Source organism: Phoxinus phoxinus, assembly GCF_949152265.1.
Source record: "Phoxinus phoxinus genome assembly, chromosome: 10".
NCBI classification, from domain to species: Eukaryota; Metazoa; Chordata; class Actinopteri; order Cypriniformes; family Leuciscidae; genus Phoxinus; species Phoxinus phoxinus.
The window spans coordinates 37,063,576-37,079,318 of record NC_136885.1 but is presented as its reverse complement, the minus strand read 5'-3'; the positions used below and the strand labels follow the sequence as shown (position 1 = coordinate 37,079,318).

Here is a 15,743-nt window from a genome sequence, read left to right as displayed (position 1 = left end):
TATTAAATCTTGAATCACAATAACTTCCTCTTTCAGCATCTCTTGTTTCACTCGGATATACGGCACAATAGAGAAGAGTCTTTGTTTTCAGATTCAAATTAGACCAATCTTAATTTTTCTGATACAGACATAACCCTGTAGATGTTCACGGAACACGTGTTCTATATAAACATGCATAGATCGTGTTAGAGGTCGTGCTTCTCGTTCATGACACGCCATTCTAACACAGCACTCAAGTTTTAGAAAACGTTTTAAAAAGTATCTTTTTTGCTCTCTTTTGTTTCACTAACCTGCGTCTCTTGTTTTTAACTGCAAAAGCGTTTTCTATGTGAATGACCTCTAACCTGTTAGACGAGTCTAGTTACGTAGTTCATGCAACTGGCCACAGTAATCATAAGCAAACAAACCAACAATTAGAAAATAACAAACAAGCTCAAAATATCTGAGGCACTGCAGTGGGTGGGGCTTCGCTGGAGGTATGGCATGTAAATGTGACATGTTCAGTGACACACACACACACACACACACACACACACACACACACACACACACACACACACACACACAGTCCAGGTCAGATTCAGTTCAGAAACTACACTGCCGCTCATGTGTTCAGAGCTCAGCGCCAGAGAATGTTCTCCTCAAATCTGAGACTCCCTTTGAAGAAAACAAAAGCGTTTAAAGCGCCGCGGCTTCAGTGTTCGGGGAGGAACGCAGTCGCATTCGCTCAGAGACTCGCATCAAAGCCCAGACGCCGAGCTCACAGCGACAGCTCAACCACAGGACCGGCCAGGGCGGATCTCAGTGGGTCAGTTCGGCAGCATAACTCACTGAGGAGCACACACACACATCAGGACTGCAGGAGCACACACACATCAGGACTGTAGGAGCACACACACACATCAGGACTGTAGGAGCACACACACATCAGGACTGTAGGAGCACACACACACATCAGGACTGTAGGAGCACACACACATCAGGACTGCAGGAGCACACACACATCAGGACTGTAAGAGCACACACACATCAGGACTGCAGGAGCACACACACATCAGGACTGTAGGAGCACACACACATCAGGACTGTAGGAGCACACACACACATCAGGACTGCAGGAGCACACACACATCAGGACTGTAGGAGCACACACACACATCAGGACTGTAGGAGCACACACACACATCAGGACTGCAGGAGCACACACACATCAGGACTGCAGGAGCACACACACATCAGGACTGCAGGAGCACACACACACATCAGGACTGCAGGAGCACACACACATCAAGACTGCAGGAGCACACACACATCAGGACTGTAGGAGCACACACACACATCAGGACTGTAGGAGCACACACACATCAGGACTGCAGGAGCACACACACATCAGGACTGCAGGAGCACACACACATCAGGACTGTAGGAGCACACACACATCAGGACTGCAGGAGCACACACACATCAGGACTGCAGGAGCACACACACATCAGGACTGCAGGAGCACACACACATCAGGACTGCAGGAGCACACACACATCAGGACTGCAGGAGCACACACACATCTCATAATTTGAGGTCATGACGTCCTTCGGGCCTCAAACACACACACACACACACACACACCTCCGTGAGGTCATGACGTCTCTCTCTGGCCTCAAACACACACACACACACACACACACCTCCGTGAGGTCATGACGTCCCTCTCCAGCCTTAAACACACACACACACACCTCCGTGAGGTCATGACGTCCCTCTCCAGCCTCAAACACACACACACACACCTCCGTGAGGTCATGACGTCTCTCTCTGGCCTCAAACACACACACACACACACACACCTCCGTGAGGTCATGACGTCCCTCTCCAGCCTCAAACACACACACACACACACACGTCTCGTGAGGTCATGACGTCCCTCTCCGGCCTCAAACACACACACCTCCGTGAGGTCATGACGTCTCTCTCCGGCCTCAAACACACACACCTCCGTGAGGTCATGACGTCCCTCTCTGGCCTCAAACACACACACACGCGTCTCGTGAGGTCATGACGTCTCTTTCCGGCCTCAAACACACACACACCTCCGTGAGGTCATGACGTCTCTCTCCGGCCTCAAATACACACACACATCTCCGTGAGGTCATGACGTCTCTCTCTGGCCTCAAACACACACACACACACACGTGTCTCGTGAGGTCATGGCGTCCCTCTCGGCCTCACACACACACACACACACACACGTGTCTCGTGAGGTCATGACGTCCCTCTCGGCCTCACACACACACACACACACACACACGTGTCTCGTGAGGTCATGGCGTCCCTCTCGGCCTCAAACACACACACACACACACGTGTCTCGTGAGGTCATGGCGTCCCTCTCGGCCTCACACACACACACACACACACGTGTCTCGTGAGGTCATGGCGTCCCTCTCGGCCTCACACACACACACACACACACGTGTCTCGTGAGGTCATGACGTCCCTCTCGGCCTCACACACACACACACACACACGTGTCTCGTGAGGTCATGGCGTCCCTCTCGGCCTCACACACACACACACACACGTGTCTCGTGAGGTCATGGCGTCCCTCTCGGCCTCAAACACACACACACACACACACACGTGTCTCGTGAGGTCATGGCGTCCCTCTCGGCCTCACACACACACACACACACACGTGTCTCGTGAGGTCATGGCGTCCCTCTCGGCCTCACACACACACACACACACGTGTCTCGTGAGGTCATGGCGTCCCTCTCGGCCTCACACACACACACACACACGTGTCTCGTGAGGTCATGACGTCGTCCTCTCGGCCTCACACACACACACACACACGTGTCTCGTGAGGTCATGACGTCGTCCTCTCGGCCTCACACACACACACACACGTGTCTCGTGAGGTCATGACGTCGTCCTCTCGGCCTCACACACACACACGTGTCTCGTGAGGTCATGACGTCGTCCTCTCGGCCTCACACACACACACGTGTCCCGTGAGGTCATGACGTCGTCCTCTCGGCCTCACACACACACACACACACGTGTCTCGTGAGGTCATGACGTCGTCCTCTCGGCCTCACACACACACACGTGTCTCATGAGGTCATGACGTCCCTCTCGGCCTCACACACACACACACACACACACACACACGTGTCGGTGAGGCTTGTGTGGGTTCAGTCGAGGAGCTCAGGGTGAGCGGGAGGGGACGAGGAGACGGGATCCGGGTGTCCGTCGTCTCGGAGACCGCAGTCCAGCGCTAGAGTTATTCCCCGTCCGCTGAGGCGTAGAGCCGCTGGCACACACTGTTTACAGCGCGACCGACCGGACGAGGGACCAGCACAACTCATCTCATCTTCAGCTCGCTCCAAAACCACACAACAAAACACTGCGTTACCAGTGGAACATTCCCATCAGCACCAGCGGCCGCCAGAACGACGACACGACGACCATCAGGCCTTTCTGAGCCTCTTCTGTGCAAATAAAATAAAAAATAAATAAAATAGAATAAAATAAAAATAAATAAAAATAAAATATAAAAATTAGAATAAAATAAAATAATTACAAATAAAAATACAATAGAAAAAAATTTAAATGAATTTTTTTTTTTTTTTAAACATACAAGGTAATTTTTTTATTAAATTCAGTATATATAAAATGAAATAAAAATGTATAAATACGCAACGTATAGTACTCTTATTGGTAGCTGAAAGCATAATCAAATTAGCCAAAATATTTAATAATCCAACAAGTGGGCCTGAACTCTTCATCCGCGCCGCTGAACTCGCTCCTCTCACCGGTTATTCTAAACCTGTGCTTCTGCTTACACAGGTGGAAGCCGTGTTTGCTCTCCGCGACCCGGCCGGAGTGAACATGCGCTCGCCCTCGGGCACCTGAGCTGAAACCAGAGCCGCGGGTCAGGCGGATTTGTTTCTCTTCAGTGTAATTCTGCGCCTGATGATTTTATCTGGGGTTTCACGCCAATTTTGCCAAAGCGTTATGAGCGAACGCCTCAGCTGCTACTGATCTCCAACAGATCTGGTTTCTGAGGTGGATCGGGGAATGCGCCGCGCCGCTGGATTCAGGTGAACTGTTTTGACTGGCTGTCAATTATCAGTTGATTCTGGTACGAGGGTCAGCGAGCGCCGGGAGAAAAGAGAAGGATCGGGTTTCATAACACAGACTCGAGGGCTAAAGACACCGACCCTGAGAGCGCACAGATATTTGAGATTAGCCGCAGAGAAACTCTGACTCCACAGATGTTTAGCAGCCAAACGCAGGCGAGAGAAAGAAAACACACGTGACCTTCCCGGCGCGTGTAAACGAGAGGGGTCAGAGGTCAGAGCCGCGTAACGTCTGACCCCTGGAGAACACCATCCTGAGCTTCAGCAGCTCCATGACCTCGGATGAACCCATGTTCACATGATCACATGACTGCCGGATCAGAACAGAACTCACAGCGATCCACATCAGGAGCAGAGCGAGGGATCATGTGTGTGTGTGTGTGTCGTCTTCCTCAGGTGTGTGTGTCGTCTTCCTCAGGTGTGTGTGGTCTTCCTCAGGTGTGTGTGATCTTCCTCAGGTGTGTGTGTCGTCTTCCTCAGGTGTGTGTGATCTTCCTCAGGTGTGTGTCATCTTCCTCAGGTGTGTGTCATCTTCCTCAGGTGTGTGTCGTCTTCCTCAGGTGTGTGTGTCGTCTTCCTCAGGTGTGTGTCGTCTTCCTCAGGTGTGTGTCGTTTTCCTCAGGTGTGTGTGTCGTCTTCCTCAGGTGTGTGTCGTTTTCCTCAGGTGTGTGTGTCGTCTTCCTCAGGTGTGTGTCGTCTTCCTCAGGTGTGTGTCGTCTTCCTCAGGTGTGTGTCGTCTTCCTCAGGTGTGTGTGATCTTCCTCAGGTGTGTGTGGTCTTCCTCAGGTGTGTGTCGTCTTCCTCAGGTGTGTGTCGTTTTCCTCAGGTGTGTGTGTCGTCTTCCTCAGGTGTGTGTCGTTTTCCTTAGGTGTGTGTGTCGTCTTCCTCAGGTGTGTGTCGTCTTCCTCAGGTGTGTGTCGTCTTCCTCAGGTGTGTGTCGTTTTCCTCAGGTGTGTGTGATCTTCCTCAGGTGTGTGTTGTCTTCCTCAGGTGTGTGTTGTCTTCCTCAGGTGTGTGTGTCGTCTTCCTCGGGTGTGTGTCGTCTTCCTCAGGTGTGTGTGTCGTCTTCCTCAGGTGTGTGTGTCGTCTTCCTCAGGTGTGTGTGTCGTCTTCCTCGGGTGTGTGTCGTCTTCCTCGGGTGTGTGTCGTCTTCCTCAGGTGTGTGTGTCATCTTCCTCGGGTGTGTGTGGTCTTCCTCAGGTGTGTGTTGTCTTCTTCAGGTGTGTGTCGTCTTCCTCAGGTGTGTGTCGTCTTCCTCGGGTGTGTGTCGTCTTCCTCGGGTGTGTGTCGTCTTCCTCGGGTGTGTGTCGTCTTCCTCGGGTGTGTGTCGTCTTCCTCGGGTGTGTGTGTCGTCTTCCTCGGGTGTGTGTGTCGTCTTCCTCAGGTGTGTGTGTCGTCTTCCTCAGGTGTGTGCCGTCTTCCTCAGGTGTGTGTTGTCTTCCTCAGGTGTGTGCCGTCTTCCTCAGGTGTGTGTGGTCTTCCTCAGGTGTGTGTCGTCTTCCTCAGGTGTGTGTCGTCTTCCTCAGGTGTGTGTTGTCTTCCTCAGGTGTGTGTCGTCTTCCTCAGGTGTGTGTCGTCTTCCTCAGGTGTGTGTTGTCTTCTTCAGGTGTGTGTCGTCTTCCTCAGGTGTGTGTCGTCTTCCTCAGGTGTGTGTGTCGTCTTCCTCAGGTGTGTGTGGTCTTCCTCAGGTGTGTGTGTCGTCTTCCTCAGGTGTGTGTGGTCTTCCTCAGGTGTGTGCCGTCTTCCTCAGGTGTGTGTTGTCTTCCTCAGGTGTGTGTTGTCTTCCTCAGGTGTGTGTCGTCTTCCTCAGGTGTGTGTTGTCTTCCTCAGGTGTGTGCCGTCTTCCTCAGGTGTGTGTTGTCTTCCTCAGGTGTGTGTTGTCTTCCTCAGGTGTGTGTCGTCTTCCTCAGGTGTGTGTCGTCTTCCTCAGGTGTGTGTTGTCTTCCTCAGGTGTGTGTGTCGTCTTCCTCAGGTGTGTGTGGTCTTCCTCAGGTGTGTGTCGTCTTCCTCAGGTGTGTGTTGTCTTCTTCAGGTGTGTGTGGTCTTCCTCAGGTGTGTGTTGTCTTCTTCAGGTGTGTGTCGTCTTCCTCAGGTGTGTGTGGTCTTCCTCAGGTGTGTTGTCTTCCTCAGGTGTGTGTGGTCTTCCTCAGGTGTGTGTTGTCTTCCTCAGGTGTGTGTGTCGTCTTCCTCAGGTGTGTGTCGTTTTCCTCAGGTGTGTCTGTCATTAACACAGATGTGTTTTTTTCAGGCTCTCAGCCAGACCCTTCAGACACACGACAGGGACTCTGTCCCTCTGAACACTGAGTGAACGGAGTGTGTGGCCACTGGAGGGCGCTCTGGCGTGGATTAAACACACACGCGCGAGGCTGTTGAACATCATGTCCTGAACCCAGGTGAACTCTGGGTAGTGACGCTCTGGATCTGTAGGGAGGCAGAGATGATTCGGCCCAACATCACTCCCACAATCGGATCCAGATGCGTCTCACCTCCACACACATCTGAGACACACTCGTCACGAGAAAGTAGACGCCGCGCGTTTCCCAGACGCTACACCGATGTGTGTGTCACTCTATCAGCGTTTAGTGTGTGTTTATATGATGAGCGCGTGTTGTTTATTCAGCAGGATGTGTGTGTGTGTTTGAGCGCTAGCATGTCGACGGCACTCCACGATCAGATGCTCTTAGCTGCACATCAGAGAGAGAGATACAGAGAGAGAGAGACAGACAGAGAGAGAGATAGAGAGAGAGAGACAGACAGAGAGAGAGAGACAGACAGAGATAGAGAAGGAGAGAGAGACACAGAGAGAGAGAGAGACAGACAGAGAGAGAGAGAGAGACAGAGAGAGAGAAGGAGAGAGACAGGCGCTCTTCTCCATCCTCACATAGGTCGCTGCCGTAAATATTTTTACATGCCGTTCCATTAGAGTGTGTGAGAGAGGCTTTTATTGAGGCGCCGAGCCCCTCTCCTCTGTAAACACTAGAGCATGATGGGAAGAGGAGAGACCAGACATACATCAGCAGCTCAAGACACTCACTCACACTAGACAGACAGACAAACCTGTGTGAGCGAGTGAGTGTGTGTGTGAGAGTGTGTGAGTGAGTGTGTGTGTGTGTGTGTGAGTGAGTGAGTGAGTGAGTGAGTGAGTGAGTGAGTGAGTGAGTGAGTGAGTGAGTGAGTGTGTGTGTGTGTGTGTTCCCGTACGTCTGCAGTGGTCGGGTCGCAGGTCGTATGCCCCACGTTGGCCTGCAGGAGCTGCTGCAGTAACTGAACCTGAGACGCGCTGAGAAACAGATCCAGACTGGACGTGATGTTCATCTCCAAACTGTGGCCACACACCACCACCTCCTGCAGAGAGAGAGAGAGAGAGAGAGATATAGAGAGAGAGATAGAGAGAGAGAGAGAGAGAGAGAGACCACACTGAACACCACAGAACACCACACTGACAGAGAGCATGCTGGGACGAGAGAGCGAGCTCGTTTTACTGAAGCTGTCACTAAACAGACTTTTATTTACAGTACAGGTCGTTTCAGAGCAGCTTCACAGTAATAAACAGGAGAATAACAGAATCAATGATGAAACTTAATCAAATATGAGACACAGTTAGACTCAGGAGTGAAGCAGCTCCACAGAAGAAGAGAGAGTCATTATTCAGATCAAGTTCTGTTCTCGTCTGATAAGCCGCGTTTCCACCGCGGGAACTTTCCCCAGGAACTAGGAACTGTGGGCTAGTACTCGGTGTGTTTACACCACAGGATCAGGGTCTAAATGAAGTTCTGGGTAAATATTTCCCCCTCAGAAAGTCCCTGCTGGCGAGGTAATGCTTTTTCAAAGTTCAGGAACTTTCGGGGGTGGGACTTGTGCGCTGAACATGCTGATTGGTTGTGTTCACGTCGCATTTTGATTGGATGACTCCACGCAGCATTCTAATTTAACCGGCATTTTAACAAATCTATTGCGGTTCGTGGCTTCATGTAGTAAGAGTTGTCTGTCTGCAAATATGGAATTAAATTTTTTTTAAAACACAGCTGGACCGATGACGAGGTTCAGGCTTTATTAAGCGTATTTGTGTAACAGGAAATTTTCTGCGCGTTTGTCCCAGCCGTCTCAGGGTCAATGTCCGCATCGTCTAATTTTATATAGCATTACGAGCTTTCTGAACACGCTTTAGTATCATTGCTCGTCTCTTTTCTGCCGTTTTGTTAATTGCCTCGTTAGTAAACCACAAACAACTGCAGCACAGTTTGAATCTCCTCCATACTTATTATAAATGTGGCGCTCAAAACTGATTACTGTCCGTCACAGACTGGGAGGAGCAGTCGAGCGCAGTTTATAATCTTCCCGGTACTTTAGGCCGCGGTGTAAACGCAGAAAGCAACCGGTCTGGGGCAAAAAAAGTTCTGGGACAAATTGTTCCGGGTAATTTCGGTGGAAACGCGGCTATAGTGTCAGTGCAGTCAGATCAATAATATCACTGAAGATGAAGGCTATGGTAATTGTAAAGCTGCTAACCCTAACCATAACACTAAACCTGACAAGTGTAAATCTTCCTGCATGAATTAAACAGGCATCTGACGTCGGCAAACAAATATACAGCTTTTAAAGCTGCAGACACTGAATAACTTTCCTGATGCTCATCCGCTTCTCTTTCCAGGTTTGAGCAAAGTGAATTCAGTGGCTGTTTGTTTAGTGATTTTCATTATTGAAGGTCAAATATGAAACTTCACCGAAGCAAACAAACACACGGCCGATGCATTACTGAACAAAAGCCGAAAAACAGTTTGTCTCGCTTGAGCAGCAGCTCAAACATTCCCAAAACACTCGTGCAGCTTCCTGAACACACACACACCTGATGGAGGACAGAGCGATGTGTGTGTTTGTGCATCACTGGATCATCCCCAACACACACACACAGTCACTCAAACACACTCACACGCACACTCACACTCGTACCTCGGCTGGGCCGTGATCCAGAGGCTTCCGGTAAATTACAGCTGGAGCTGCTGTGATTCGCACTGAGAAATCCGTGATGATCGGCGACAGGATCACTCGCTTCTCCTGCTGCCGGCGGATACTGCAAACATACACACACACACACACATTCAGTGTCTCTATAATCGTCTGTGAGTCTCACAGCAGTGAACCTCCATCAAACCTTCAAAAACATCTCATAAACAAACTCAAAGGAGGATGTGTAACAAACTCGAAACATGAATCAACATCATTAATGTTGTTTATCAGAGAACACACTCAACTCTCTGAACCCACACATTAAACACACTTCTGTTGTTTCTATACGCAGCTAGTTATTAATACTGTATACCTGACAGAAAACTTTCTGTATTTTTACAATTATAAAAACTGTATTTACTTTATTTTTGAGTTTTTAACATGTGGTCAAAAAGTTTAGCTCATTTCTGGGTACAACTTTGTCCCCAAAATATGATTAAGTAGGTACCAACACACACACTCACACTCACGCACACACACACACACAGACACACACACAATCACGGCTCCCACGCTCCCGCTCCCACACATGAACTCCGATCGGATCTCTGAGAACATTTGTGGGCAGTAAAACAAACATGCAGCGCTTTATAAGGTGCCACATCTGCTACTATTAAAACAATCAAACAGCGAAGCCTCTAATATTTATGGTGGCCAGTGGATTAGACGCAGGGAGCTCTGGGATTACTGCCGGCACACGATTGGAGCGTTTCCGCTGAAGAGCCGAGAGCGGATCCTGTTACCTGAACAGGTGCCAGAGAGATCACATGACCTGCGCTGAAAACCACCCGTTCAGGACTAACGCTGATGACTAGTAGACATATTCTACTTCCTGTCAGGGGATCATGTGATCTTTCGGCTGCTGTACATGAATATCTAGAATATCAAAATCGACTGCAGGTGGTAGATCCTTTTCCTATATTTAGCACCTAAACTCTGGAATTTTCTGGAACTCTGGATGTCTTCCTAGCATTGTTCGAGAAGCAGACACACTGTCAGTTTAAATCTAGAATAAAAACACATCTCTTTAACCTGGCATACACATAGAACATTATACATTTATATTATTCAAACCAGTTAAATGATTGTCAGGCTGCATAAATTAGGTCAGCCGGAACTGGGAACACTTCCTATAACACCTGATGTACTCGTTACATCAAAAGAAGAATGGCATCTACGCTAATATTAGTCTCTCTGTTTAGATGGAGGACCTGCACCTAAACACGACCACAACGCATGAGTTAGTCAGCCGGATCCGGGCCGTATCCAGATCAGATGGAGGACCTGCGCCTACACACGACCACAACACATGATGTAGTCAGCCGGATCCGGGCCGTAGCCAGATCAGATGGAGGACCTGCGCCTAGACACGACCACAACACATGATGTAGTCAGCCGGATCCAGGCCGTATCCAGATCAGATGGTGGACCTGCGCCTAGACACGACCACAACACATGATGTAGTCAGCCGGATCCGGGCCGTAGCCAGATCAGATGGAGGACCTGCGCCTAGACACAACCACAACACATGATGTAGTCAGCCGGATCCGGGCCGTAGCCAGATCAGATGGTGGACCTGCGCCTAGACACGACCACAACACATGATGTAGTCAGCCGGATCCGGGCCGTATCCAGATCAGATGAAGGACCTGCGCCTAGACACGACCACAACGCATGATGTAGTCAGCCGGATCCGGGCCGTAGCCAGATCAGATGGAGGACCTGCACCTAGACACGACCACAACACATGATGTAGTCAGCCGGATCCGGGCCGTAGCCAGATCAGATGGTGGACCTGCGCCTAGACACGACCACAACACATGATGTAGTCAGCCGGATCCGGGCCGTAGCCAGATCAGATGGAGGACCTGCACCTAGACACGACCACAACACATGATGTAGTCAGCCGGATCCGGGCCGTAGCCAGATCAGATGGTGGACCTGCGCCTAGACACGACCACAACACATGATGTAGTCAGCCGGATCCGGGCCGTATCCAGATCAGATGAAGGACCTGCGCCTAGACACGACCACAACACATGATGTAGTCAGCCGGATCCGGGCCGTATCCAGATCAGGTGGAGGACCTGCGCCTAGACACGACCACAACACATGATGTAGTCAGCCAGATCCGGGCCGTATCCAGATCAGGTGGAGGACCTGCGCCTAGACACGACCACAACACATGATGTAGTCAGCCGGATCCGGGCCGTATCCAGATCAGGTGGAGGACCTGCGCCTAGACACGACCACAACACATGATGTAGTCAGCCGGATCCGGCCGTATCCAGATCAGATGGTGGACCTGCGCCTAGACACGACCACAACACATGTAGTAGTCAGCCGGATCCGGCCGTATCCAGATCAGATGGAGGACCTGCGCCTAGACACGACCACAACACATGATGTAGTCAGCCGGATCCGGCCGTATCCAGATCAGATGGAGGACCTGCGCCTAGACACGACCACAACACATGATGTAGTCAGCCGGATCCGGCCGTATCCAGATCAGATGGAGGACCTGCGCCTAGACACGACCACAACACATGATGTAGTCAGCCGGATCCGGGCCGTATCCAGATCAGATGAAGGACCTGCGCCTAGACACGACCACAACACATGATGTAGTCAGCCGGATCCGGCCGTATCCAGATCAGATGGAGGACCTGCGCCTAGACACGACCACAACACATGATGTAGTCAGCCGGATCCGGCCGTATCCAGATCAGATGGAGGACCTGCGCCTAGACACGACCACAACACATGATGTAGTCAGCCGGATCCGGCCGTATCCAGATCAGATGGAGGACCTGCGCCTAGACACGACCACAACACATGATGTAGTCAGCCGGATCCGGCCGTATCCAGATCAGATGGAGGACCTGCGCCTAGACATGACCACAACACATGATGTAGTCAGCCGGATCCGGGCCGTATCCAGATCAGATGAAGGACCTGCGCCTAGACACGACCACAACACATGATGTAGTCAGCCGGATCCGGGCCGTATCCAGATCAGATGGTGGACCTGCGCCTAGACACGACCACAACACATGATGTAGTCAGCCGGATCCGGCCGTATCCAGATCAGATGGAGGACCTGCGCCTAGACACGACCACAACACATGATGTAGTCAGCCGGATCCGGCCGTATCCAGATCAGATGAAGGACCTGCGCTTAGACACGACCACAACACATGATGTAGTCAGCCGGATCCGGGCCGTATCCAGATCAGATGGAGGACCTGCGCCTAGACACGACCACAACACATGATGTAGTCAGCCGGATCCGGCCGTATCCAGATCAGATGGTGGACCTGCGCCTAGACACGACCACAACACATGATGTAGTCAGCCGGATCCGGGCCGTATCCAGATCAGATGGTGGACCTGCGCCTAGACACGACCACAACACATGATGTAGTCAGCCGGATCCGGCCGTATCCAGATCAGATGGAGGACCTGCGCCTAGACACGACCACAACACATGATGTAGTCAGCCGGATCCGGGCCGTATCCAGATCAGATGGTGGACCTGCGCCTAGACACGACCACAACACATGATGTTTGATTCATTCATTGCTATAGGAGAGGAAGAATTTTGCAAACTCGTCAAATCATCTAAATCGACAACGTGCATGTTAGACCCTATACCGACTAAGCTGCTGAAAGAGATGCTTCCAGATGTCATAGATCCTCTTCTTAATATCATTCATTCATCTTTGTCTCTAGGATACGTACCAAAAACCTTTAAGCTAGCTATGATTAAACCGCTTGTTAAAAAACAGCAACTTGATCCTACAAAACTAGTCAATTACAGGCCGATCTCTAATCTGCCATTTCTGTCAAAGATATTAGAAAAAGCAGTATCCTCACAACTGTGTTCCTTTCTTGAAAGAAATGATATCTGCGAGGATTTTCAGTCCGGATTTAGACCGTACCATAGTACCGAGACAGCTCTCGTTAGAGTCACAAATGATTTGCTCTTATCATCCGATCGTGGTTGTGTCTCTCTATTAGTATTACTGGATCTTAGTGCTGCATTTGACACCATTGACCACAACATCCTTTTAAATAGACTCGAACATTATGTTGGCATTAGTGGAATTGCACTAGCATGGTTTAAATCATACTTATCTGACCGTTATCAGTTTGTAGCAGTAAATGAAGAGATGTCTTATCAATCACAAGTTCAGTATGGCGTACCACAAGGCTCAGTACTAGGACCGCTGCTGTTCACTCTGTATATGCTACCATTAGGAGATATCATTAGGAAACATGGAATTAGCTTTCACTGTTATGCCGACGATACTCAGCTGTATATTTCTTCAAAACCTAACGAAACCTACCAATTCACAAAATTAACGGAATGCATAGCTGATATAAAAAATTGGATGACTAGTAATTTCCTACTACTAAATTCAGAAAAAACAGAGATTCTAATTATTGGACAAAAAACTTCCACACGTAATAACCTAGAGTACTGTCTAACACTTGATGGCTGCTCTGTTAAGTCTTCGTCGTCGGTTAGGAACCTGGGTGTGCTCTTTGATACCAATCTTTCATTTGAAAGTCATGTGTCTAGTATCTGTAAAACCGCTTTCTTCCATCTTAAAAATATATCTAAATTACGTCATATGCTCTCAATGAATAATGCAGAACAATTAGTTGATGTGTTCATGAGCTCAAGGCTAGATTATTGTAATGCTCTACTGGGTGGTTGCCCTGCACGCTTAATAAACAAACTACAGCTAGTTCAAAACGCAGCAGCTCGAGTTCTTACTAGAACCAGGAAGTATGACCATATTAGCCCTGTTCTGTCAACACTGCATTGGCTGCCTATTAAACATCGTATAAATTTTAAAATATTGCTGATCACTTACAAAGCACTAAATGGTTTAGCTCCGCAGTACTTGAGCGAGCTCTTAACGCATTATAGTCCTTCACGTCTACTGCCATCTCAAAATTCCGGCCAGTTAATAATACCTAGAATATCAAAATCGACTGCTGGCGGTAGATCCTTTTCCTACTTAGCACCAAAACTTTGGAACAGTCTTCCTACCATTGTCCGGGAAGCAGACACACTCTGTCAGTTCAAATCTAGACTAAAAACACACCTCTTCGGCCTAGCATACACATAACACATTATAGACTTATAATTAGGCTGCATAGATTAGAACAGCCGGGACCGGGAACACTTCCCGTAATCCTGATGTACTTGGTACATCATAAGAAGGATGGCGTCTACGCTAATATTAGTCTCTCTGTCTATCCCGAGGTTTACTGCTGTCCACCGGAACCAGGCCGTATCCAGATCTGATGAAGGACCAGCGGCAGGACACGACGTCGACGCCGCTGACCTGAAGTGTCAACCAGTCTCTCCTCCACTCCACTCCGACTTCAACCAACCGGAACTGGACAAATACTCTGATTCATTCTGAACTTCATACACTGTTCACTCATTGGCCAGAGGAGAACTGGCCCCCGACTGAGCCTGGGTTCTACCAAGGTTTTTTTCTCCATTCTGTCACCTGATGGAGTTTTGGTTCCTTGCCGCTGTTGCCTTTGCCTTCTGGCTTGCTTAGTTGGGGACATTTAATATTCAACAATATTATAGATCTGCCTTAAAGGTGGACGATGATGAAATTGTTTTTTTGTATTTTCATGTTATCACTGTGAAGCTGCTTTGATACAATCTGTATTGTAAAAAGCGCTATATAAATAAAGATGACTTGACTTGACATGTAGTCGGCCGGATCCGGGCCGTATCCAGATCAGATGGAGGACCTGCGCCTAGACACGACCACATGATGTAGTCGGCCGGATCCGGGCCGTATCCAGATCAGATGGAGGACCTGCGTCTAGACACGACCACAACACATGATATAGTCAGCCGGATCCGGGCCGTAGCCAGATCAGATGGAGGACCTGCGCCTAGACACGACCACAACACATGATGTAGTCAGCAGGATCCGGCCGTATCCAGATCAGATGGTGGACCTGCGTCTAGACACGACCACAACACATGATGTAGTCAGCCGGATCCGGGCCGTAGCCAGATCAGATGGAGGACCTGAGCCTAGACACGGCCACAACACATGATGTAGTCAGCCGGATCCGGGCCGTATCCAGATCAGATGGAGGACCTGCGCCTAGACACGACCACAGCACATGATGTAGTCAGCAGGATCCGGCCGTATCCAGATCAGATGGTGGACCTGCGTCTAGACACGACCACAACACATGATATAGTCAGCCGGATCCGGGCCGTATCCAGATCAGATGGAGGACCTGCGCCTAGACACGACCACATGATGTAGTCGGCCGGATCCGGGCCGTATCCAGATCAGATGGAGGACCTGCACCTAGACACGACCCCAATGCATGACGTAGTAAGTCTGATTTTTTCTGTGGGGAATTGATTGGATGGGTGGATGGTTGTGGTTTGCTATTGGTGGATCGCATGTAAGTGACAGGTTACCCCGCCATCGAGCCTGTAAACACATCTCAATGTGTCTCTCTTCATCTGTATGAGCTCATCGTTCTGAACCTTCATCCGCTGCGGTCGTCCTCAACACCCCGTCAGAAACTACC

At 49.8% G+C, this 15,743-nt stretch overlaps 1 protein-coding gene across 1 annotated transcript in view; it reads right to left on the bottom strand.

The window, feature by feature from the left end:
• Window positions 1-15,743, bottom strand: part of vps13b (vacuolar protein sorting 13 homolog B) — a 214,153-nt gene that overhangs the window by 65,716 nt on the left and 132,694 nt on the right. Inside the window, exons 32-33 of the mRNA XM_079624835.1 lie at window positions 9,093-9,213; window positions 7,344-7,487 (exon numbers count right to left, since the gene is read on the bottom strand). Of these exons, the coding sequence (XP_079480961.1) occupies window positions 7,344-7,487; window positions 9,093-9,213 (265 nt within the window). The remainder of the gene's footprint in view (window positions 1-7,343; window positions 7,488-9,092; window positions 9,214-15,743) is intronic.